Source organism: Anoplolepis gracilipes, chromosome 2, assembly GCF_047496725.1.
Source record: "Anoplolepis gracilipes chromosome 2, ASM4749672v1, whole genome shotgun sequence".
Classification (NCBI taxonomy): domain Eukaryota; kingdom Metazoa; phylum Arthropoda; class Insecta; order Hymenoptera; family Formicidae; genus Anoplolepis; species Anoplolepis gracilipes.
This window is the reverse complement of record NC_132971.1, coordinates 12,852,586-12,879,044: the sequence shown is the minus strand read 5'-3', so window position 1 is coordinate 12,879,044 and position 26,459 is coordinate 12,852,586. Positions and strand designations below refer to the sequence as shown.

At 32.6% G+C, this 26,459-nt stretch overlaps 1 protein-coding gene across 3 annotated transcripts in view; it reads left to right on the top strand.

Moving 5' to 3' along the window:
* Positions 1-26,459, top strand: part of LOC140676028 (CUB and sushi domain-containing protein 3) — a 51,370-nt gene extending 24,911 nt beyond the window's left edge. For 2 of the 3 annotated variants that reach the window (XM_072910640.1, XM_072910638.1), the window contains 10 exons: positions 4,128-4,364; positions 14,116-14,328; positions 19,657-19,883; positions 19,990-20,201; positions 20,823-21,037; positions 21,458-21,661; positions 21,746-21,862; positions 21,989-22,273; positions 22,348-22,834; positions 25,209-26,459. In XM_072910640.1, the coding sequence (XP_072766741.1) occupies positions 4,334-4,364; positions 14,116-14,328; positions 19,657-19,883; positions 19,990-20,201; positions 20,823-21,037; positions 21,458-21,661; positions 21,746-21,862; positions 21,989-22,273; positions 22,348-22,834; positions 25,209-25,608 (2,391 nt within the window). In that variant the 5' untranslated portion in view covers positions 4,128-4,333 and the 3' untranslated portion in view covers positions 25,609-26,459. Of the gene's footprint in view, positions 1-4,127; positions 4,365-14,115; positions 14,329-19,656; positions 19,884-19,989; positions 20,202-20,822; positions 21,038-21,457; positions 21,662-21,745; positions 21,863-21,988; positions 22,274-22,347; positions 22,835-23,726; positions 24,048-25,208 lie in introns of those variants that run through there. The other variant, XM_072910639.1, reaches the window with a different exon arrangement.

Sequence of the window (26,459 nt, the reverse complement as noted above, 5' to 3'; positions counted from 1 at the left end):
TATTCCAATTTCACGAAATACAGTAGTATTTGGGAAGAACGTAACTATGTCACGATAGTAAATTATAATACCAATAATAATAAATAATAATAATTTAATGAAATTAATGGAGTTTATGTCATCGCTCTGTCTGCTGGCCGACCACATTGTCGATCCTTGTTGGCGTTGATTATAAGAACGCGTAATAAATATGTTAATTGAATAGTGCGAACCGTTACGCAGTTAGCCCACAAGACGTCACTTGTGTGTCGTAGACGGATAGCACCGTTCGATCGCGCATTCGGAATGAAATGCTATTTGTAAGCCGTAACATTCATTCTATCGTGCCAAATTAGGCGAGTGACATGCGCGTACAACTCTTTTTTTTTTTTATCTCTTAAAGCCTACATGTTTTAACAAAATCATATACATGTAATTATATATAATTTCATGTAATTACGCATATATAATTTGATAATTTGATATTAACTTTCACACGCACACACGCGATGGGGAAACTTCTAAGAATTCATAGGGATGTAATACGATCTATGTAGTCTCGAAATTAACTATTATTACATTAATGTAGAGTTATGTTATACAGATTAGATTTATATGCGGTAGAAACTATATAATTTTACTGAGTTTGAATTTCGATGTAATAAATGTAAAAATAATCTCTATGTTTTATAAGATAATTGGTTTCATATTTCTTCGTATTAATGTCATCGCAAAGTAAATCCTCTCGCTGCTCCTAATTTCTGAATTTCACATCGAAAAATCAAGCAATTAGAATTTGACCTGTTTTATAAATAAATAATAACCTATCAACATTCGATGATAACACATAAGTTGCATACATCCTACGTCCAAAGTCAACGACCCTCGCGCTCGCGCTGCAACGTCCGCTTTTGCCAAGTACATGCGTGCAGTTACAACGCGTTTCTACAATTCCGTTGCATTCGATGCATCCATCTTTCGCCGCTGCTAGACCGATGCAAGGCGAGGTGCTAGACGATTTCACTGATTTCAGGCTGCGCCGATGTATATCCGATGAGAAACGCTCGAGATTTGCGTTTCGCACGCGATTCGTGCGCGCGGTTCTTACGCAATGTGTAAATTGTCTCAGAAGGCATACGATTATGCTTTGTAAAAACCATGTAAGAAAATGAAAGAAAAATATTGGAAAGAAGAAAAGAGAGAGGAGGAAAATCTTGTTTTATATGTAATCTTTAATTATATACATATATAAAATTAAACACAATTAATTATTAAATTAATAAAACATTAAAATAATAATAATTAAAGATTTATAGCATAATCTGTGACATTATATGTACCTAATATATATATTTTTATTATATGTATTATAGATATATGATATTCATACACACATGCATTATATAAAATGTTCACATATTAAATTTTTATATTTCTGAAATTTCGATAAATTACATATATTCTTTGTATATTATATATAAATCATATATATCAAAATCTCTACTGATGAGAAATTTGAAATTTACATATATTATAAGTTTAAATTTATATAAAAAAACTTATATATTTTGCTTTTTATATATTTAGGTTTTTTTTAAATCTAACGAGTCTAATTAAAATTAAGAAAAATTATCTTTGTGGATGTTACTCGCAAAAATCGAAAAAAAAAACCCGAATTTTTATAAATTCATGAAAGGAAGCTCTCGTCAAACGTGAAAGTTATATATATATTATAATATATGCATGTACACGCGCTAGACTCTTTTCGACTAGAGAAAAAAAGACTTTTGAGATGAAAGAAGGACGAACGCGACGACAGTCGTTACACAACCATGGCGAGTGAAATTCGTCATTGTCAGTTAAGTTAAAGTTTACTTCCTTTTTTCGGATTGGCACATATCACGCCGGCCGTAGGCAACGCACACGACTCGGCATAGCCGATGACTTCCTAGAGGATTGCGCGATCGCCGCAGGATGTGAGCAGCTTGCGTTATCGTTTCCGTTACGTGTTTTACCGGCGTTTTACATACATCCCTCGCTTTCTCGCGACCTGCTCGGTATTTTGCTCTGTTCTCTTCGAAATCGCTGACAGCGGCACGTAAATGACAGGGTGGTGATAATGACGGGTTACTATCGAAACGCGTGTATGTTTATTTCTGTCCACGTAACCAGCGAAACGTGACGAGAAGGGTATAATATAATCAAGACTACCGTGTATGTGTGTATGTGAAAGGGCATTTCTGCATTTTTAGACATACATATAAGATTGAACTATGCATCGCTTCTATTATATTTTTTTACAAAGAAATCCAGATTGCTAGAGAGAAATACAGTGCTGTAAAATTCCTGATGTTTTTGAAATTAATTTCTGTTATTAATAATGAAAATATTAATTTAATATAGTTTCTGAATTATAAAATCTTAAAAATAAAAGATTCTTTGTGTATTTTGGTTAATCTTCATTATAAATATTTAAAATTAAACTAAAAAATTTATGAATCATCTTTTCAAACATTAAACAAGTTTACTGTACAGCGTTATTTACAAATTACGCGTATCTATAAATTTACTTTGCAACACCTTTCGTAATCGCTGGCAACGGATATGTACTTGTTAGAGCAAACTTACCTTTATTCGCGTCGCAGAAAAAGGCGAAGCAACACAAAGTACTTACGACTGGTTTCCTGTATTCACTTTCGTTGTGCAAGAGACGATATCAGTTATATAAGGAAGATTCTGTTTCGTACCTGTAACGTAAAAAATACTGCTGCATTGCCTCGGTGATTTGAGCATTTTGCTCGGGAAGGTGACGAGACTCATCGCCCATTGAAATCATCAGCTTGAAAACGGCAGTGGCAATCCGATGAGGCAACGTGCATCCGCTTTGCGGATCGTACATGGTTGATGCGCTCGGTGTGTGATGATGTGAGATTGCGTGTTTTCGATATGGAGAAGAGGTTGAAAAGAGCATGCTCGCTTAGCGCGTGCGATGCACTCGCGATGAACGGCTACAGAAAACTGGTTGCATTACATCGTGCAATTAGTCATGAGAGATTGAACTGTGCAGATAGTCGGGAGTATATCCTTCTCAAGGAGCTTAACAGCTTTCGCGAAAATTTGTGCACGAGTATCTGAGGCAATTTTGTATCGTGAAATAGACGTGCGTGATTGGACACAATCATTGAGGAAAATGCGTTTAGATCATCGTTACGATGAGAGTATGCGTGATTATGGAAAGATGAGATTAAAACGATATTATTCTTTCTCGTCTTTTGAATTTTTAGAAATGTTTAACGGAACTTTCGAAATGAATCTCCAGTTAATTTATATTACATTGTCTCGCATATATGCGGGTGGGTTGACCGGAATTAGAAAGGAAAACAAGAGCGATCTTGTCATTCTGACATGAGTAACTGTTGTATGAGGGTAAAAGTGAAATCTTTCAGCACTTAGGAACTAGGTTTATTTTTTACACGAAATATACGTGAGTTAATATCCTAAGAATAATGTATAATCGTGAAGAATTATAGTACACATAACACATAATTACACTAATAAAGATTAATTAAAATATAAAATTTGTATTCATTTTATTTATAGATATTTATATAATAAACCTTTGTATAAATTAATATCTAATGAAATCGCTCTACTCTTTTGCAATGTTTTCAATATTTAAACTAACAATATTAAAATATAAATTTTTCATGCATTAAAATATAAAAATTTGTTTATATGCTAATAACATGATAAAAATTTTTTCTTATACTTTCTTAGATTTTAATTAGTTTAAATATTGAAAAGATGCAAGGGAGTAAATTTTTTTTCTGATATAATCTGTATTATTAATATCTATTTTTAATATTAATGCCGCATGTCATTGCAAAAAATTATTATTTTCATTAATGTTATAGCAATTGAACTTTTTGTATCTTCTCTTATGAAGATACAAATTTCTTTCAATTTAAATAAATATAAACGTATGTGTGTGTGTGTGTGTGTGTTTTCTAATTAATATGAACAATTTTTAATAATTTTTTTAATAATTATGTTAAGATAAATAAATTTTTTAATAATTAATAAAGTAAAATTAAGATAAATACATTTTTTAATAATTATTTTAAAATAATCGATATATTATGTTTCAGGTGCCAATGGTGCTGGATGCGGTTATCCGGGTGCTCCGGCCCATAGCAGTGTACGTTTCACCTCCCCAGATGTCGACGATATCATAGATGAGGAAGACGCCCTCCTTAAAGATACCACGTTTTCAGTGGGCAGTATAGCTACATATTTCTGTGAACGAGGATTTGAACTCTTGGGTCCAGCAAGAAGAGAATGCCAAGTCGATGGAATGTGGACGCCGGAGGGTGTGCCCTTCTGCGGTAAGTACACACATTTTGATGCTCGTAATTATTTGAAATAAACTTACACTGTTTCAATCGACAAAATTATATTTTCACAGTCATATTTACGGTATTTCATTAAACATAATAGCTTGTCAAAATTTGGTATTTGTAATCAATAAACTGTATATAAAATACAAATGTAAGGGGAGAAGACTTTAAAAAGACTGCTTTAACTGAAAATATTAAAAATAATTGAAAATGTCTAATTAAAAATATCTAATTAAAAAATATAAAGCCGGCAAAAATAATCAAAAATAGAATGTCAAATTAATATTTTATGACAACATTCATGATGTTATAGATTGTGGACTGTGATGATTATTTAGTAGGATAACTGTATAATATGATATAATGATATAATGACGTAATAGGAATACTTGACTGCAAGTATATCACTCTAACCTTCTATACTATAGACTATTCTCTCTCTAAACCATCTTTTCCAAACCATCTATGGATTCTTTGACCAATTTTGAATTGATTGGCTGATTTTTTAGCATCACATATAATTAATCCTCGAATTACAAACATATTAAAATAAGTTAAAGTCGGAATTTGAATAAAATTTATTATTTTTAATCGCATATAACTGTTAGTTTTCCGACATTTCAAGTGAAGAAAATAATCAACGTAATTGAACAAAAAAATTCGTAAATAAAATATGACTTGCTAAATGTTACTCTGTATGTAGAAAAGGATCTCTTGTAATTATATATATCGCGGAATTGTTCAATTTTTTGCGTATATTTAATTTTTAATTACATTCAACGCGAACGAACGATAGAGAGCGATGACATATGGATTTATGCCCACGATGTTTCGGAGAGGCAAGTGACCTGGTTCCACGTGTCCTTGACCGAGCAGGCCCAGCGATGCTGAAGCACAAGAAATGCCATGCTGAAGCGCGTCGGTGGGGGCAGTGCACCGTTAACTCTGAACCTGTTACCGGCTAAGAACGCCCGCGGCCTTCCCAATCTCGCGCGCATTCCTCGTACAGGCTTATCCTTGGGGCTGCATTGGACGAATTTATCCCGTCTTTCGTACGATCCCTCCCGGAAATATCTTCGTTTTTATGATATTTTGATGGCGCTTCTCTCGCTTATTTTACTATAAATTCCTCATTTTTCTTATTTTTTTATTTTCGTATGGTTTAAATGAATAAATACTTAGGAAAAATACTTGATTTATTTTACGCGAGATGAAGTGCTACTTCTTTTTAGACAACGTCAGTGAAATTCGTCGACTCCAATATGACTACTACTATGCTCATTAGCAATTTACGACCAAAGTATTTCATATATTTTTCTATATATATATATGTGTAGATTTATGCTTTTTACACTGGCTGGAGAAGATATCCGATAATGAATACCTCCTCATATTCAGTACATGCTATGTATAGGTATCATTTATCGTACGGAATGCGTTTTCTAGTCGTGCGGTCGATCATCTCAAGAATGAGGTGACCGATTCTTCTTCTACCGCTTCTCGATTAAATACGCCAACCATAGAACAGATTGAATACCATTTTAGAAATTCGTATTTTTCATCGAGAAAAAAACTAACATTATAAGCATTCTTTTCCCTTACTTTTCTTTTTTTTAATAAATAATATTTATATTTTTTATTTGAATTATTTATTAAGTTTATTAATAAATTCTTCTCACTTTTATATGTCAGTTTTAGAAACATATATAATATTATATTTTCTTAAGTATAATGAATCAATTGTAAATATAGGCATTTAAAATTGAAGATATTTTAAGAAATTTTACCTTGAAAAAATATAGACATTAAACATTTATTAATAAATAAATTCTAAACAAGATATCTATTAATATTTAATCTATTTAATAGTTTGATTTGTTAAATAAAATAAAATATTGATAATTAATATGATATAAATTATTGTTAATAAGTGAAATATTATCTTCTTTCTGTTTAAAAAAGACTTCAAAATTTATTATTGTTTCAACATTAGTTAATTTTAATTGTCTTTTCATCTTTGTTCAAAAGTAGAATTAGATCCAAAGAAGTAGTAAAGTAAACCGTGAACCGACCCTATTTTTATTTCGTCAGAAAGTCGTGCAATTAACTGATGATTGAATAAAATGCGTTCACTTCCGGAAATGCATGACGTCGTACATGTTCTATAACACAATTCCTGCACGTGTTCTCGTGCGAAATTTATTGAAGTGAAAGAGCATGGTTAGAAAGAATCGCTCGCGATGAGATCTCACGGTCACGGTTCGCGAGCTCGATGACAGGACAAACTGGTCCAGGATCACGAGAAATTGCGCCGTGACGTTGGCGGAAGTGGATCGCGGCATGGATTATGAATACACAATATTGATATACCAGACAATCGCGAAGACTGTCTCTTGATGACATGAAGGAAAACGCGAAAAACAAGAAACGTTGTTATTAAATTCTTTATTGCCAAATCATCCATAAATATAATATAAATTATTATAAATCATATAAAGTAATGTTAAAATTTTTTATCTCATATTTAAAATAAATTTTATTAAAAAAAAAAAAAAAAAAAAAAAAAAGAGAAATCAGAAAAAAAGGAAATATTGCAATTAGAGTCTGACCGAAATTTCGATTTCGGTATCGGTTACAGCTAATTGCGGTCAAAAATAAGGATTTTATCTTGATTTCGGTTTCAGCCGAAATTAAGAGAAAATTTCGGCGACTTAAGCTATTAAGTTCAAGTTTAATTATTAAGTAAAGACTTAAATACAAATATTTGTAATTTATAATTATATATTACTGTGATTTTAACTTTAAAAATTTTATTTTAACTTTAATAATTGAGAACGCAATATTATAGTATTTTGTAATACATTATTTTGTAATATTATTACAAATATATAGAGAGTATATGAAAAATATTTTTATATTTAATAAAAGATTTAATAAAATCTGTTTTAAATCATATGTTTATATCGATAGTATGTCAGTGCGACGTGTAATATATACATTCCTTGACGTACGAATATCGATTGAATAATAACAATCTTTTCATCCTTGCGCATCGGTTTATCCTTGGGTTTACCCCACTACAACGAAAAGCTTTACAATGAAAGAAGGGGACAAACTGATGCGCAAAGGACGAAAAGGTTATTATTATTCAATTGACATTCGTATGTTAAGGCACGCGTATATACGTATATTATTACACGTTCGTCTTAATATTTGGCAGTCTTGTAAGACTTTTTCCAGTTTCAGTTTCGACCGAAATTGAGAAAAAACTGAATTCGTTTTCCATTTCAGCCGAAACTAAAAAAAGTGGTTTTAATCGGACTGTAATTGCAATTTTATCAATAAAATGGCATAAATATAATATATAAAAATTCAAGAATTGAGTTTTTATTCGCAGTCAAAGTATTACACATTATCAGTTTTTTTATTATGTATTATACCATAATTACATAGTAAATTTGATTAATATTTCATATGGTGGAGAATCAATTCTGCAGCATATAATAATAAAGTTCTTATATCAACTCTGTGTCCTACTTTATAAATTAGAAATGTATAAAAAGAGTTGTTATCAAAACAACGATTTATTTAAATTAATTCCTGATAATTAATCTCTAATGATTATCTCTAATGATTATTAATCTCTAATGATTAAATGTTAATTAATATAAATATGTCATTTTTGTAAAAATTTCTTGATTATACATATCATGATTATCACTAAGGATGATTTATATTTAAAAAAATAATATACATAGGATCTATCTCTTTTTTCATTTTACCTTCTTTTTTTCTCTCTCTCGCATATATTATCAATGGGCAAAGATATATTTAAACGACGTTGTTACTGGAACAGAATTATGGGTCATGGGGTTCTCGACCGATTAGAGCAAAAAGGGACGGACACAAGTGAAACTGTCTTAACCAGAAAAGCGGAACATAATCTCTGAAATTATTTACGAATTTCACATTTTACAGTCTCCATTTAAAAATCGTTAATGATTTCCTAACCCAAATATTTTTAAGTACTCGATTCTGTCTTTGGGTGATAAAATTATTAATTAGCCTTAGCAATCTTTAATTATATTTATGAGACGATAGGTCTTACATTTTTTTTAATTTAAGTTTTATTTATTTCAATGCATATTATTTCATCTTCTGAATGATATAATCTTATGATTTGTATCGATATCGATAATCTTCTGAAAGTACGATATAACGTTTTAGAAAAATAGTCAAATTCTAATATATTAGTTGACTGATATAATATTATAGGGTGAACCATGGAACCTAACCTGATAATTTTCAAAATAAATAAATAACAATAGGATATAGAATGCTATTTGAGAATATTACTTGATCTTTATTTTTTTTAATTAAAAAAAATTTTACATTTATCAAATGTGCTCCGCATTTATCCTACATTGCTCATCTGCGCTATTCTATCGCTTGGGTTCGCATGCTTTACCGTTTGCACCATGTTGTCTAATATAACTGTAATTTTTTGTTGAATATTAATGAACTCAAGACCAATATACAGGAAAAAATCACAGTTATCAGACAACATGATGCAAACAACGATGTGAACCTGCATGATAGATTATAGCAATGTAGGATAAATGTGAAGAACATTTGACAAATGTAAAAATTATTTTTTTAAATTTGAAAAAATGAATATAATCAAGTAATATACTCAATATTCTATATTCTATTATTTGACAAGAAATAAATATTTAAGTATATTTTATTTGCATATTTATTTTATTATTTTATTTATTTTATTTGCAAAATTGTCAGGTTTTCGTGATTCACCCTATATTTTATAATTGATTATATATACACAATATTTCGCGCATCTTGAAACAAATAATTCTCTCGTCAATTAAAAAAGAATATGGTACAATTCAAATATCCAATTGTTTTAAATATTCAATATCTTGCGACATTTTAAAATTCTTACATTGATTAATATTAGTACTATTTATTATGAAGGCATATATTTTATATGAAGTAAATTGTATATTCTAAATAAGTTATTATTTAACACAGAAACATTAGACAATAAGAAAAATAAGAAACATAAGAATTTTTGAAATAAAATATCACATTTAATCTATCTTCTACGTTATATTTTTATCTTTGATGTGCATGTAAATCTTTTTTTTTAGATGACGAATAGTTCAATATTACATTCATTTATGTATAATAATTTTTATATAAAATTATAAAAAATAATAAACGAGTATCTATATCGAGAATGATAGTGTAGATTCGACAATTTGCATATTACTGTGATAATCTTTATACTTATTTCTCGAGTCAAAGAGAAATATCGCACAATAGATTAATGGGACATTATAATGGGCGCGGCATTTCTGGGACAGAACAATAAAATCATTATATTCGCGATGTCTTTTCATCGTCGTTTTGATGATTGCTCGACAAGCATGGGCGCGAGCAGCGTTTGTACGAAATTACTCGATTGCCACTCAAGACAGATCGGAACAGCGATTCTCGTGATCCGCCGACCGCGAGAGCAAGTTGCCACTTGCGCAGCTGTGCGTGAACTTGACTTTTCAAACGCGTACTTCTCGTTCGCCTTCCACGATAAGTGCACGATAATTTCATAGAGAATTTATTTGCGATCCATCTTGATTTGTGATCAATGATATCACGACGAGGGAAATGTATAAAAAGTATAAGGAGATTGTAAGATTTAACGCAAAATAATAATTCAGATTAAGGAGATTATATATGTCATACTGAAAAAAAGAAACACTATTTAGCCTATTAACATTGTTAACACTATTTTCTAATATGTGGCATAATAAAACTTTTTAATTCTTAAAACTTTTTTAAATCAGACATAAATTGCTTATCTGTATAATATTTCTTCTTTTTAAATTTTAAAGATTATATTTATAAACGGTATTTCGCGAAAGTAAGATTGCATTTTCGTTTTCGGTAATAGAGAAGAAAACTTCCTGAAGTACACGTTGAAATTAAATCGTGAACTTCAATAGTCACAAATTGCGGAAGAAAAGGGTGGGAGAAGGGAAGAAAAGAGTCATCTATTATTGTTATTATTATTATTATATATAAACGGTTTCTATGAACTTTGCAATTTTACAGACCAATGTATTGCATCGTTGATTTTTATTGTATTGTTTATATAATTGATATTCTCTCATCATAACAGTAATATGACATACAAAGATATGTACAGAGAACGATTGATAGTATATGTATATCGATATAATATACTTTGCGTCAAACTAGAAGAGTCATGACTTTATCGAAACTTTACAATGAAAAATAATGGTAGTCATACAGACATGATGTAAAAAAATAATGATTGGCGTTATATCTTATATATATACATGATGTTGCACATAATGGAAAATAAAATAGCGGCACTCGTCAAAATAAAATATAATGCACTCAACTATCATTTATTTAAAATTATCTTTTTATTGTCTTCATTTATTTGGATAAAATATATTTTTAAGATTATAATCAGTTTTTTATTGCTAGTAATTGTAAAATCTTGATCTTCATATTATGTTTTTATCATTCTTTTGACTTGAGTTATATATATTTCTTTTGATATTCTATATATATAAAATTCCCTCGATTATATAAAACATACTAACATACTTTTTATATAAATATTAATTTATAAATATTTGAACATTGATTAATTTTTCGAGTAAATACTTACAAGAATAGTAGAAAAACAATTCAATCTTAGAATAGAAGATACAATATTGTACCATTATTTGCGGAAGTATGTGGCAATCAGACTATTTTCTATATCTTTCGTTATGACGGCAACATAAAAAACTATTCGCGTTTGCGTGTATAAGAAATAACTGTAAATTATGAGGTAAGCACGGCGCGCGCTTACATACGTGTACATCTTGTGGGAACGTGCTTAGACTTTCATGGGGGCGCTAGCCAGTATGTAGGTTTAGGTCGAGAATGCATTGATTATCGTTTTATGTGTCAAACCTACGCCTACTTGATAGAATCTCTCTTTCTCTCTCTCTCTCTCTCTCTCTCTCTCTCTCTCTCTCTCTCTCTCTCTCTCTCTCTCTCTCTCTGTCTCTCTCTCTCTCTCTCTCTCTCTCTCTCTGTTTCATGACTGCTTCGCTAAGAATCGCACATGAGAGATGTGACTGATGTGAACGCATGCGTCGATGAATATTTTTATTCTTTAAGCTACACGTATAATATACATGCATATACATTTAATTAAAATATTTGTAACAAAGGCAAGTTCTTAAAATTATTTTAAATTAAATAATTTATAGCGTTATTTTAATTTATTATGAAAAGGATAAATTTCTGGATAATCTATTCGTAATCCATTTCTATTTTCCATATCCGTTTGACAATTTAGAATTTAGATAATTTTTACGTTTCATAATTAAATAATTAATTTCAGTAGTATGTAATTATACTGTACAATTTATTAATATTATAAATACAACACCATGTATGATTTTTAAATTTTTTATTAGAGGAAAAAACGATAACTACACAAATGTTCTGGAAAAAATTTTGGACGTAAAAATAACATTTATCAATTTTATTGTTTTAAACATATTAAAGAATTAACATTATTATATTCATTAATTATTAACACACATTTATCATTATATAAAATATTCATATATAAAATAACTGGCATTCATCAACTTTATTATTTTAAATATATTAAAAAATTAAATATAAAATTGAAAAAAGACACAAAAATGAATAATAAAAATAATTCAAAGATAATATTGGATGAAAGGAAATGTGTAGCTACAGTGATTCTTCACTTTTAAAAAGCTGAATATAGACTTGAGTAAAGTTCAAGAACGATGTAACTAAACAATTTCTGTATATATACCCGCGATTGTACTTAACGCTAATTTTTACAATCACTGGTTGACCTGAAACCGATTGTGCAACTTGACACTTTCCTATCTTCAACAGCTACTAAGCTTTCCTTCACAGAGGGACGCGGAAAACAATTAGCCTGAAGATTAACCTTACCGCATAAACCTGACCGCTATTTCCCAATGCTTATTATCAGACTATCTTGGAGATGTGTGCTCGACGCATATACGTACTTTCAGACAATCCTTTGTTCACGCACCGGTCTTCTGCATACGACGCGCTTACCGTATTGTTTGCGCGCATCTCTCAATTGTTTCGCGCAAGATTCCGCGAGATACTTTGGGGCCGTGGTAACAGATTGCATGCAGAAACACACGTCGAGGTATCTCAAAACAACGCCACAAAATGCTTACATCGGGCACAAATTATGCCGACCACGAGGAATATATTACATATGCATGAGAAATTCATTAACACATTGTGTTTCTGACGTTGCGCACTCCCAACACCAGTAATCGAGGAATATTTTGCAATGATAATGAAATTAGATACCCCGCCTACACATCTTGTAGATAATACTTATTATTTTCTCCCGAGTGTATATATTCAGTGTTTGCTTGTCGAGTGACTTTACAATCGTTTACAACGGTGTAAAGCAAACGTCGAATAAAAAAAAAACACCGATACTGAATCATGAGATGACTCAATTACGAATACAAAGAAGCCAAGTATTATGTAGAACCCTTGTAACGCGCGCGCAAACATTGCAAGAACTCCTTTGATTAAGTCAGTATATATGCAGTTTTATGTGCAGTAAAGAATGAAATCTTGTTAGGCCGGATTCTTTGATTAGACACAATTAAGACCAACCGCGAAGGTGATGCGTATCGAAGACCACGCATCGGCGTATTAACGTCGATAAAATTCTCACGTTACGGTACAGTAAAACTACCGCAAGGCCGACAACTTGTTGGCGAATGTGCGAATGGCATTTACTGCACATACAAAACTTGGCGGCCACTTCTCGGCGATGCTCGTCGTCTGCATCTGCGTGCCATACGGCTACTCACCCGTTGCAGCGGCGGCGATCGACCTTCTTTTTATCGGACAGATAATGACAATGAGCTACAGCAATTTTCTCACAGAGAGAATTATCATTGCGTCATCGAGCTATGCGCTCCGCGTGAAAAAAGAAATAAAGCTAACACGTTGCATACACGTGTCATATTCATTTGCGTGTCCAGCACGATCATCTGTCGCGTCCCTTTCTGCTTTGTAATCATGCTGTTATGTTCCTTATGTTAGATAAATGGCTAATATATTCAATCACGCGTGATGTAATCTCGTGTCTTTTATTATAATGTGCGCGTTAAGCAAAACTTTAATCGAGCACTTTGTATCAGAAAGAAGACTGAAGTAATCAGTGAATTGTTTGCTAGAAAAAAGAATAATAATTTATAATAATTACCAGTATAATAAATATCAATTTTATATTATAACTAATCATCTTCCGTCAATTAAAACTTTAAAGTATTAAAAATTTTAACTTTAAAGTTTTAAACACTTAAAATTTTTCAACTTTTTGTTAACTATAGTTTTTGTAGAGGATTATTTTATTATGCATTTGAAAATAAAAATTCGAAAAAAGGATTTTAACGTACCTTTTTACATTTTAATTTCATAAAATCGGAATCGTTGCGTGAAAAAGTCTAATTCCTTCCGATACACCTGCGAAAACAATTCGCATCGCACTCCAATTTTAACGATAATCACGATAATTAATTGCGCTATTAATTAATTATTAATTAAATAATTATTTTTAATTAATTATGAATTAATTTATTAATTGCAGTGCTGAACGTGGCTGGCGGCAAAGCGCCGATGCAGTCCAGCACCACGGAGGGCGCAATTCCGCAACGCGCTGTTGACGGGAGCAGCAGTCAAATTTACACGCCGCAAACTTGCACCCTGACGAGGCCTGAGCGTAGACCATGGTGGTATGTGAACCTGTTGGAGCCATATATGGTTCAGCTGGTGCGACTGGACTTTGGTAAACCGTGCTGCGGTAAGTAATACCGTATATTTTTCCGCGCTTCACCGCTTACGAGAATTTACCGTTTAGTGCAATAAAAGAGTTTTTGCAAATTATATGTAGAAAATATTTTCAAACTCCATCGTCGCATACAATATTTAATATGTTCATTTAATGTTTCCATAAAAATTTAATATTGATCATTTTAAAATAAATAGCAAATTAAAAGCAAATAATTTTGGGTAATTTGTTTAAAGATAAAGATAAAGGTATCAGGCAAAAATAGATAAAACTTTGAGATATTAAAGTGTGATTTTCATTTTTCAGAAAGATATTGCATGTATAATGCATATTTTCGATTCATTGTTAAAATATTCAAAATAAGGATATAATAAGGACATAAATAGATGTAGCGTTTGTTAAATTAAAAATCTACTTTACAAATAAAGAAATAGAGTTTTTTTTATTTATATGTATTACTGAAATTTAATTTCTAACATCAGTTTAAGAAGGTTTTGAATTTTATATTATGTATTATATATGTATATTATACGTATACATAATATTATATATTATATTATAATATAATATTATAGAAAAAATGAATGCACGAAGACTTGATATTTCATTATATTCTGAATTAAAAATTGCTTAATTTTGACTTTTTTAATATGTATTAATAAAAAATATAACTAATTAAAGAATTCATATAAGAAAGTACAGAAACATTTTTTGTACTCTCTATAAATAATAATAGTTAGACTGAGAATACAATAATCGATATATTAAGATATAATATTAAGAAATCTTAATATTGGACAAAGCGATGAGTAAGAGAATAACTAGTGGGGAAATTAATATTTGTAGTCTTTGAAAATTCGCTCTATTTTAAATTATATGATCTCGGATGAACTATGGATGATTTCTTTATAGCAAGACAATTTGCAGCATTACAAGGTCTAGTATCGAGCGTTAATCACTGTATAAATAGCAAACGATCATAAGAAGATCTTTCGATGACAGCGATAATTAAATTTGCCGTTTGTATAATGATTTGATGAGTTTATTAAATCATCTAATGTCTATTTTCTTTATGATGTCATTCTCGTGAATATTGAATCCGGCATTCATTATGATATATATTGTCTCTCGATAAAAAATCGATAAAAAACGGCGGTAAAGAGCTATTCGCTCATAGTAATTAGCTACAAAATGATATGTTCTGTAGTGAACGTTGTTGCTGATAAACGCGGATGGTAATTATGAATTTCAATGCGAGACTTATTGTTGAGATAGAATTCCCGCGATACCGTAAATATCTCATCCGTCATCCGGTACTTTCGTTTCCATGACGCGTTTTCTCGACTTTCTATCGATAAATAAGCATCACCGGTAATTACGTGAAGTAATTCCCGCCGGTGAGATGAATTTGCGATTGCGTTGCTTGACGTAGAAGCGAGTGCGAATGTAAAACAAGCTGAGCATGAAGCCTGACGTTGTTCATCTCTCTGTATGAAACACGGTAGATCAAATATAAATTAAGTAATTAACAATTTATTTTTATGTGCGATATCTACGTGGAAAGTATATAAATATATGTACATGACACTATAATGATAGCGTTGCACCTTTTCTTCTTTCCTCTTTCTTTTAGTTCTTGAAACTGCTTTTTGTTTAAAAAAAAAGATGTAAAATAGAATTACACATAGCTTTTTAATAGATTGAAATGTTAAATTACTTAATTAAACTACTTAATATTAAACTAGCCATTCGCATTTTGCGGTCACGATAAATCTATCGACGTGATCTGTTCCCGAAGAAATCGATGTTTCAACGAGCACTCGATTTGAAATTATGATTGTGGATGATGAATCGCCTGAGGCTCTAGCCGATGATGCTTTCGATAGTTAAAGTAAATCGCTCGAGAGTCTTGTTCACGGATGACGGAGTCGCGGAAAAAACTACGTTTCACAAGCGAGCCGTTAAATTCCACCGTAAAATTCGCACTTCCTTCCCTTTTCTCTAACCCGGTCGAAGGCTCTGTTTGAATGCGAGATCGTTTAGAAACTCTTTCACGATGAAAGTGAGAGTCTTTCCACTTTCAATTGTTAGAAAATCATCGCGATACCTGCATTTTTCAGCAGCGTTTTATTAAGAAACGCGAACTCTATCATCAATCAACTGAAAATTACCGAGGACATTCAACTCGCGGAACTAATCACATCTCATCATTTTGACCACTTCTTTCTTTTGAATTTAAGTAATATCTGTTGATGTTACTTAAATTCGTATAATAATATAGATGAAAAAAATGCGGTATAATATTTATATGTAATTAAATATTTAATTAATAATATATACAGAAAGAAAAGAGTTTTCAATCTGAATGCTAAGAAACTTTTGTTATTTGATAAAATTTCGAGAATTTTTATTTTATTTATGCTTCTTTATCAATTGGCCTCTGTGCAATATTTAAAAATTCGTATTGTCATTTCGAAAGTTTATTTGCTTCATTCGTAATGACGTCGAACGAGGGGAAACTTTCACCGTTAATGTTCACCGACTGATAATGACATTGTTGGCACTAAACACACGCTATTCGCGCAAACAGGGACAGGGCTCAAGAACGTTTCGTCGCGTTTTCTGGAAAAACATTCCCAGCGGTCGTTCCTTTCAGAGTAAAAACATTTCCTTCCTTTAACGAGTCATCCGGTAGATTAACGAGATCACGAGATCTAATTATGTATCTGAAAGCGATAAAGGTAATTTTGAATAATCATCACGCGAGTGAGGTGAACGGCTAATCCATCTCGGAGTGTAATCGGAGTGAATTGCTAACGACTTCCGTGTCTTTCTGGCGCAAATTCGGCCGAATAATCTGCATATTCTATCGGGGAAATGAATTATTCAAGTGCGTTAATTTTGACGATCAACCTTTGTGTACTTGCGAATAGATAGGGAACAATGATCGGTATAATACTGCCCATCTTAAGCAGCTGTTTAGTTACGGCCCAGCACCGATGAGATACTTGATGATGATTCTTATGCCGACTTTAGCCGGCTGCTCATAATTAAACAGACTGTAATTACAATTACAGTTCCTCTACGCGAAAGAGCAACTTTCACGTTATGCTTCAGTGGCAAAAAAGAATCGAATTATTCAATTTTAATAATAAATTTTTTGTACACCTCTTGTGCATTATCGACACTCACGTACGTTTTCCTTGTTATTCATAATGTATTAATATAAATTTTAGAAATTAAACTAAATAAATTAAATTAATACAAACTAATTAAATTAAATCATTTAATTAGAATCAATTATTATAAAATAGAAAACAATTATTTAATTAGATCTTTATTTCACGCTTCCGATCTGCATTGGCTCTTATCCTTGCTTATTTAATTATCAATTATTACTTTAAATTTAAATAACATTGAAATGTACAATGCTGCTATTATACAGACTTACCTGAATGTCATGACGCTTGAAAACTTTAGAACATTAATATTTTTTAAGAACAAAGAAAATTAAGAAGCAAGAAATTTTGCTGAATTAAACTTTATCAAACAAAACTTTATCTTTACACTTGAACGAAAAATAACTTTATAATTACTTTTTTATTAAATTTTAATTTAAGAAAAAATTAAAATTGAGTTTATCAAAAAATTTTAACGAATGTTGACATCTATAAAAGACAGAGCTGGACAAAATGTATAATCAAATTAATAATTAATGAGCGTGGTCAATACTCATGATTAATAATGTAATATTTTGCAGACACATAGACTTTTTCCTTTTCTTGTAACACTTGACTTGAAAAACACGATAGTCTCTTAATTTTTTTTTGCGATGTTAGCGTTTCTCTTTTATCTTAATACATTACTCCTCGCTCATGCGCTACATGTTCACGCACTCATTAGAGGCGAGAATAGCGACTTGTACGTACAATAAGAAAGTCTTGTATGTACGTGCCGCGTGTATATACATATATTTTAATGCGAGTTTTACCGAACGAGAGACTGTCGCGCTAGTTCAAATCTGCGATCATGATTGCAGACATAAAACATGAAAAGCATATAATTGCGCGATTTATAACTACAAACTAGCGGACGGATGGTTGTCCATAGCCGGTCACAGTCGGGATATTTTCTAGGTCAGAAGATGTAGCGCTCACGCGCCGGATTGCTCGAGATGATTTTATCTGTCCAAATACTATATTTGTGATTAGCCGATGCACGCGTGATGAATCTTGTATCTTTTAAATTAAACTACAAATAAAATCTTTTATAACAAACAAACAATTCGATTTACATTAGTTCGAGCAAATACAGTGAGATTAAAATCTATTTAAACGATATAAAAAAGTATAGATATCATCCGATTTCTAATAACGTATTATATTATTTTTATCTACAAACTGTCGCTAGAATACATAAAAAATAGAAAAATAAAAAAAAAATTGAAAAATAAAAGCAGATGTAAGTCGTTGTTGATCCTGGTGGAGATGTAAAATTAATTATACCTAATTAATGTCACGTCTTAGTTACTTTTTGCAGCAATTTTAGTAAAATTTTATTTATCTGAGACTGGATTATATGACCTAATAAACTTATCGTATTAAAAAAAGATATATAATTGTATAAAATTACAAAATTACAAAAAATCATATATATATATAATATATACAAGTATAGAAATAACGTTGATAGCAATTTATATGTTAAGTTTGTACACAGAGAAAGTTATTAATTAATGATTATCTTTGAGCTATTATTATAATTAATAATTATAGATATATAGATTATAGATGTAGATATATATATATATATATATATATATATATATATATATATATATATGTAGAGACTTAAACAGGAAATGATGACACAGATATAATGAAATAAAATTAAAACTATAGTTATACATACATAAATCTCTCTTATACAATGTAATATAAATTATTTGAAAGTACTTTATCTAAAGAAAAATTATTTAATTTAAATCTAATAAGTATTATAGTTGCGTGCTATTATTATAATACTGACATAGATTCAATTTTTATATCATGAATGTGTTGAATGTGTTTACCGTTAATCATCTGGACACGGATAGTTTATAAAAAACTTGTAATAATTATGGTTATCGTTTAATCTACAATTTTATGTATTCTTCTTTAGTGAAACGTTCGTAAATTTAATAATCTACGTTTATTTTTCATAAAATAATCCGCGAACCAGTGTATTTCACCATACAATATATAGATAATTTGTGACGCTATTTTTTATAATATGTAAAATGCTTGAGATAAAAATATGACAAGTTATTTTTAACAATTTTTAAAATTATTTACTCTGTAGGGGATGATGTTCCCAGCACTATCATCGTTCGAGTCGGTAATAATCGACCAGATTTAGGAACGAATCCCATTTGCAATCGGTTCACTGGAACTCTAGAGGAAGGGCAGCCGCTTTTCTTGCCTTGTAATCCGCCAATGCCCGGTGCTTTCGTTTCGGTGCATCTGGAAACTGCATCATCCAGCGAAGTGCAGCTATCCTTATGCGAGGCATTCGTCTACACCGATCAGGTATATTCAGTAGTTGTATAATAGAATAGAATTACAATTCTGAATATGAAAAAATAATTTTTCTTCCACACAATGGCGAGATTTATTGAATGAAAAATGAATGCAGGCCTTGCCGATCGAAAGATGTCCTCAATTCCGGGACCAGCCACCAGGATCAACGGCGACTTACAATGGCAAATGTTACATATTTTACAATCGTCATCCACTGATGTTCAAAGAGGCTTTGACTTTCTGTCGCGCGCGAGGTGCCACCCTCGTGGACGAGAGCAATCCTGCTTTGCAAGGATTCATCTCGTGGGAACTATGGAGACGACACAGGTAATATGACGCAAATTATTTAAAAGGATTAGTCTTTTTGAAAAGTATATTCTAAAATATTTTTTCAAAAAATGTGAGATACATTCGCAATAGCATTAATGTAACCAGCTGATATAGAAATATTTCATTATCATCTCGTTCTATTTTAAATAATAAAAGATATTTTTACGTAAACTTAGTTTCGGAACTTTCGAGATATGAAGCAATTTTTTAAAGAATAATTCAAATATTGTTTATATAGTCGATTATCGAACAATCTTTTTAAGTATATTCATACATTTACAAGAGTTTATAATATGAATATGAATAAGTTCTAATTCAAATAAATATATATTAATAAAACATTAAGTACTTAATTAATGAAAATATACTGATATGTGAAAAAAATCAACACTTAATTATTTTAATAATTTAAACACTAATATAGATAAACTCTATTTAAAAACTGTCATAATATACGCATATAAATTAAGAAATAAAACATTTCTTGCTTATTAATGATAATATATATTAAAGAATATCCTTTTTCGAAAAAGAATAGATTAAATAAAATAATAAAATAAATAATTAAAATTAGAATGGTAAAATAATAAAAAATTTTATTTGATCGTTTCGAAAAAGGAGCGACACATCCAGTCAATATTGGATGGGCGCAGTTAGAGATAAGCAAGATCGAACGTTGTGGAGATGGACCGGAAGCGGCGAAGAAGTGTCGGTCTCGTTCTGGAGTTTACCTCAGGGCACTGAGGAGGACTGCGCTCGATACGACGGCAGCAGAGGCTGGCTTTGGTCCGATACACCTTGCACAGCGCGACTTAATTTCATCTGTCAGCATCGTAAGTATCATCTTATATCGTCTGCAGTCTTATGTATATCTTTTAAGCTACACTTCAGAAAAGATATTTGAATGTCATATATAAAATCTGATGTCTATATCTAATCAAAGTCATAACATACAACATAAGTACAAAAATTTTTTTGCAGCATTTAATTTCAAAATAGCATATTATATGACAATCTAAGATGATGAAATTCATATATCGAGAAATAAAACATTCTAATAGAAAACTTATTGTTAGGTGTAAAAATTTTCTTAAAATTCTCTTTTAAAATTTATATCTTTTATGTTTGTATTATTATAAAATTCTTTAACTAATCCATTGTTATATATATTCAATATTTTACTGTTATCTTTTTAAAAATAATTTTTTATTGATTACGATATTAATAATAAAATATTGTTTTCTTCTTCTTAGAACCAAAAGCTTGTGGCAGACCCGAACAGCCGCCAAACTCCACAATGACGGTGACTAACACGTCATCCAAGACTCCCGGCAGTGTATACGAAGTCGGGGCGATGGTGGAGTACAGTTGTAACGTAGGTAGCCTTTTGATCGGACCAGCGGCTCGTACTTGCCTCGACACCGGTTTCTACAACGAGTTTCCACCGGTGTGCAAAAGTAAGGACTGTTATACAACCATACTTATACAGACGAAATCATTGCGAACGTGACTCACAATGTAATGCGCTCGGGTCGTTTTAGGCATCGAGTGCGGTTATCCTGCGAGTATAAAACATGGTGGTTACACACTCATCAATAACACCGTCAATTACCTCAGCCAAGTGCTTTACTCCTGTGAAGAGGGATACGAAATGACTGGTAAGCATTATCAAGTTGATCACGACTCGATATCCTTAATTTTGTACAGTATCAAAAGAGACTTGGCGGACATCTTATATAAATCTGTAAAAACAGAAACATTTATAAAGCTGATTGCAATCGCAGGACGCGCCAGATTGACATGTGATATCGACGAACGCTGGAATGGACCGCCGCCGCGTTGTGAGCCAATTCTTTGCGACCCACCGGCTACAGTAGCGCATAGTTATATCCAAATAGACGAGATCGATGAGGGTGAAAGTGTGTTGTTGAAGAACAATTTCAATCGAAGTTTACTAGTTGGTAGTATCGTCACCTACACGTGCGAGAAGGGTTACCGACTCAGTGGTTTCCGGCAAATGCTCTGCTTAACTACCGGATTGTACGATCACGCTGCGCCCACTTGCATAGGTATTTAACGTTATAATAAAATAATTGTATACAATATATAATGTATATTCAACATATAAATTCTTTTTTATTAGAGGAATCACGAACAACTGTAAATACTCCTACCCGAGCGACGATACGGCCGTCGACACCAAAAGTTCGACCGTATCTCACCCCAAGGCCCAGGACTACGACGAGTGCGACAACAGTTACTACCACTACAACTTTCTCGCCAACTAAAAAAGTGCCTAATGTGGCGGAACTTCCAGCTACAGTGAGGGAGACCATCTCGAAGAGACCAAGTGTCGGCCTGAATAAACCCGCGGTACCTTCATCGGTACTCAACGACGCCAGTAGCGATCATCCGCAGGACAACGAGATATCCGGAAGCGGTGTGGATCATGCTCAAGCGGGGATCGGCGCGGGTGTACCGGAACCTTCCGGTCCTTTCCGGGTAGACGATCAGCCTAGTGGTGCTCATCAGGCCAAGTTGAATCTAGGTGCCGTGATCGCCTTAGGAGTGTTCGGCGGCTTTGTCTTTCTCGCCGCGGTGATCACGACAGTGGTTATACTCATACGCAGGTAAAAAATAACGTCTTATCGAGCCATCTTGAGTGATGATCCAACTTCGAGGATTATTGCCCGCGCCTCTACTTCCGCGAATCTTTGCTGTTTTTGATGATATAGCGCACTATGATATATATATATATAGACGATGTTCGACCGAACTGTACATTATAATGCTTACTTTGTATTTGTTTGATCTACTTTCTATCCTCTATCCGTTTACCACTCTATCTTCTTTTTAACTTATCATACATACATATATGCTGTATTGTATCTCTCCTCTCATAAAGGACAATTTCGCTTGTATGATGAAGTCGCGTGTACATGTTTTGGTTAACGAGTTTTCTCATCCCGCAGTACCATTGCGGATGAAACCATGCAGAGATAACAGTACGCTCTTTTCGTCCTTTCATTCATTGATCATAAGCTTTCTGTAATTTAGCTCAAACTTTAAATATAGATTACGCTTTGTAAGGAGTATTTCCCGATTGATCCGTAATAATTTTATTCAATTTATTATTGTGTATTAAACCAATGATTCTCAACACATGAATCATCGTGACTCACGGCCACTCGAAGATCTATGGCATATTTTATATACATACATAAGTAAAAGATACAAAACATCAAAGGTCAAAGTAAATTTTTTAACGGATTAACAAAAATTCTCTTTACAAATTGACAATGATTGTGAGGGTCAATGATTAAAATAGCCGCAAATGTAAATAAAAATGACCGGAAAAGTGGCTACGATTGAAGGAAAAGTTGAGAAACATTGGTGGTAAACACATTGCGAGACCTAACATGTATCTAACGTAAGAAAGATGCGCGCGAGTTCCCCTGTAGATTATCTTGTCCACCACGATGACGACTAACACTGAGTCCATTTATGCGTTGCGGTGGTTAGCGGCAACGGCAGCGTCAGAGGAAGGCGCCGCAGGGGGCTCGGTGGGGTTGGTGCGCTGAGGGGTGGCGGTAGTGGTGGCCTTGGGAGGGGCGATACCGGAATGCCCTCGCGTTGGTATACGCTACTCGCGCTGCCCTTCCCCGACCAGCACCTGGGGCGCCGCGACCTCACGGCTCGCCGCGGTAGCGATCATCCTTATTCCTTCAGCCTGTCGGCGGCCCATCGTGCCGGCTACTTCTCGAATCCCTCTCTGTAGACTGCCATCGCCGCCCCTCCCTCTCGCCTCCGCCACCGAAAAAGAGAAAGAGAGAGAGAGAGAGAGAGAGAGAGAGAGAGAGAAAAAGAGAAAGAACCGCTCCCCTAACAAAGCCTGCAACCACTACTACCACCCCAACCCTCCACGCAACCACCGCCTACCAACACATCAACCATCATCACGTACCACCACCAACTACCACGCGCCACCCTTCGCGAGTGATACTAGTCAAGGTAAACGAGAGCAAGGTTTCTACTGAGCACTTTCTTTTAGCGATAGCTCGTTTTGCCATCACGTCGCATCACGTCACATCACGCCTACCAAATAGAAGATTTGTACGCCTTTGTAGTGCGTTGCACGCACGAGAACGCACCAAAACTACACCCCATTCCGACAGAAAAAATCTCGTCGCGTATTCAAGAATTCTAGAAAATAGTTCGGAGCACAAATATGACTTAAAATAATGTCTAAAAAATTTGAAAAATTACAGTAATTAAAGAATTTTTTAGACACTTTTACAATGTTTCTGAGTACATTGTAATCTCTGAGAAACAGTTTTATTTTTTTGTCTTATTTTGATAATTTATAAGATGAGACAAAATCAACTATGATCTAGAAATCCTGAGTATCGAATTGCACAGAGTAACTGTGGTAAAATATAATTATGTACATATTGTACTTCTTCTTTTTTCTTGCCTGCACACTCTTTATATTAGTTACATATTATTATTTCTTTAAGATTGCACTAGAGTATATTAATTGTTAGATTGCTCGATATATTTACGAGTTTTTCAATATATCTTTCAGAATTGTTGTGTTAATATTATATATTGCTTATTTTCTTTTTTGCTTGTTGTTTAGCTTTCTTTTTAGCGAATTGGAAAAGCTTCAGGCTGTTATAAAAGATATTCATATTGAATTTTTACCTATATTTAATTTATAAAAATGCTCCTCTTCTCAGGCGGATCAGTACTTACTTTTATTAATTAAGAGAACGTGCAAACTTTATGCCTACAAAATGCATGTCACTGCGAATGGATAATGAATCACACCAAAAGATCAGATCGATTATTTTTCTATTTTATATCTACACATAATGCTTTGCCTATCTATGTATGCCTATATATATTAGTGCTATACAATAGGAGTTACATGTAATTAAAATGTGATAATTCGACATTTAGAAAAAAGTCATTAACGCTCATTCGTCTAATATCCTTATTTAGAAACCGCGGAAGAAGCAGTAAACACTATCGTCATCGTGCATCGCCGGATTGTAATACCGTTGCCAGTTTCGATAGCAGTTCCTCGGAAAGTCGAGGAGGTCTGAATCGTTACTATCGTCAAGCCTGGGAGAATCTGCACGAGACCGCCGGTCACAAGACCAGCCATCCACCGCTCCGTCGTAAAGAGACCCTGGATGAACCAGGATACCGAGAGAACTTTCGCGGTAACAACAACACCGAACGCGACGGCTCGGAATTAGTCGTCAGTGATGTCGCCGCTTATCCGTCGAGCAAGCATGCCAGCATCTCCGACAAGAAACGTCATCATCATCACCATCATCATCATCACGGCAATGCGACACCTGATTGGAGACAATCACAGTCCCATCACCGATATTAAACGGAAATTAAAATTATAAAACAAAGCTTTATCATTGAAATGTATTCGCTACGTCATCATTTGCGATTACATAGATTATAAATGATGGATTTGAAGATATAGAGAGACTAAATAGAAACGTAATGAATGTTTTCACAACTCTGACGCGGGTCTTCCAAAAGATCTTCCTTAAATGAGGGAGTACAGCGAATCTTCCACTAACAAATTATACCTAGATAACGAAATTGAAAAACCGAAGTAGATCCTACATATATTGTTCTACTATATTATAAATGTTATTTACCGTCATTCTATTTTATATATACGAAATGTGTAAATATTATATACATGTAACTTAAAAGTAAGAACGATGGATTGTTACTCATCGTAAGGAGGGTAGTATAAGCTGGTCAGGAGATATGCCAAAAAGCACAAAAGTAAAGTATAAAATAATGCGATCACAAATGGACATATAGTAATTTAACGCTTAAAAGTAAGTTACTGTAAGATTGAAGGTTTATGTTTAATTTCTTACACGTTCCAAAAGATTTGTCTAACAAAAAATCAGATTGGCAAAATTTATATCTGTGCTATGGGTACCTTGGCCTCACTTTAAACAAATTACTGTTTCCAGAAAAACGGAATACTGTATGTAAGTGTCATTAAGGAAAGGCTGATGTTATCCATTTAGGAGTACAACAAATATTGTAATAATTGTTGTCCGTGTCTATGCAAGTAAACGCGAAGATGTACACGAAGACATGTCCAACTATGTATTTGAATGCCTCGTGGATCGCTATTATACCTCCAATATATGCTACTTTCTCTATCGAGTTTGTATTATATAAATATATGTAACATTTAATTATATA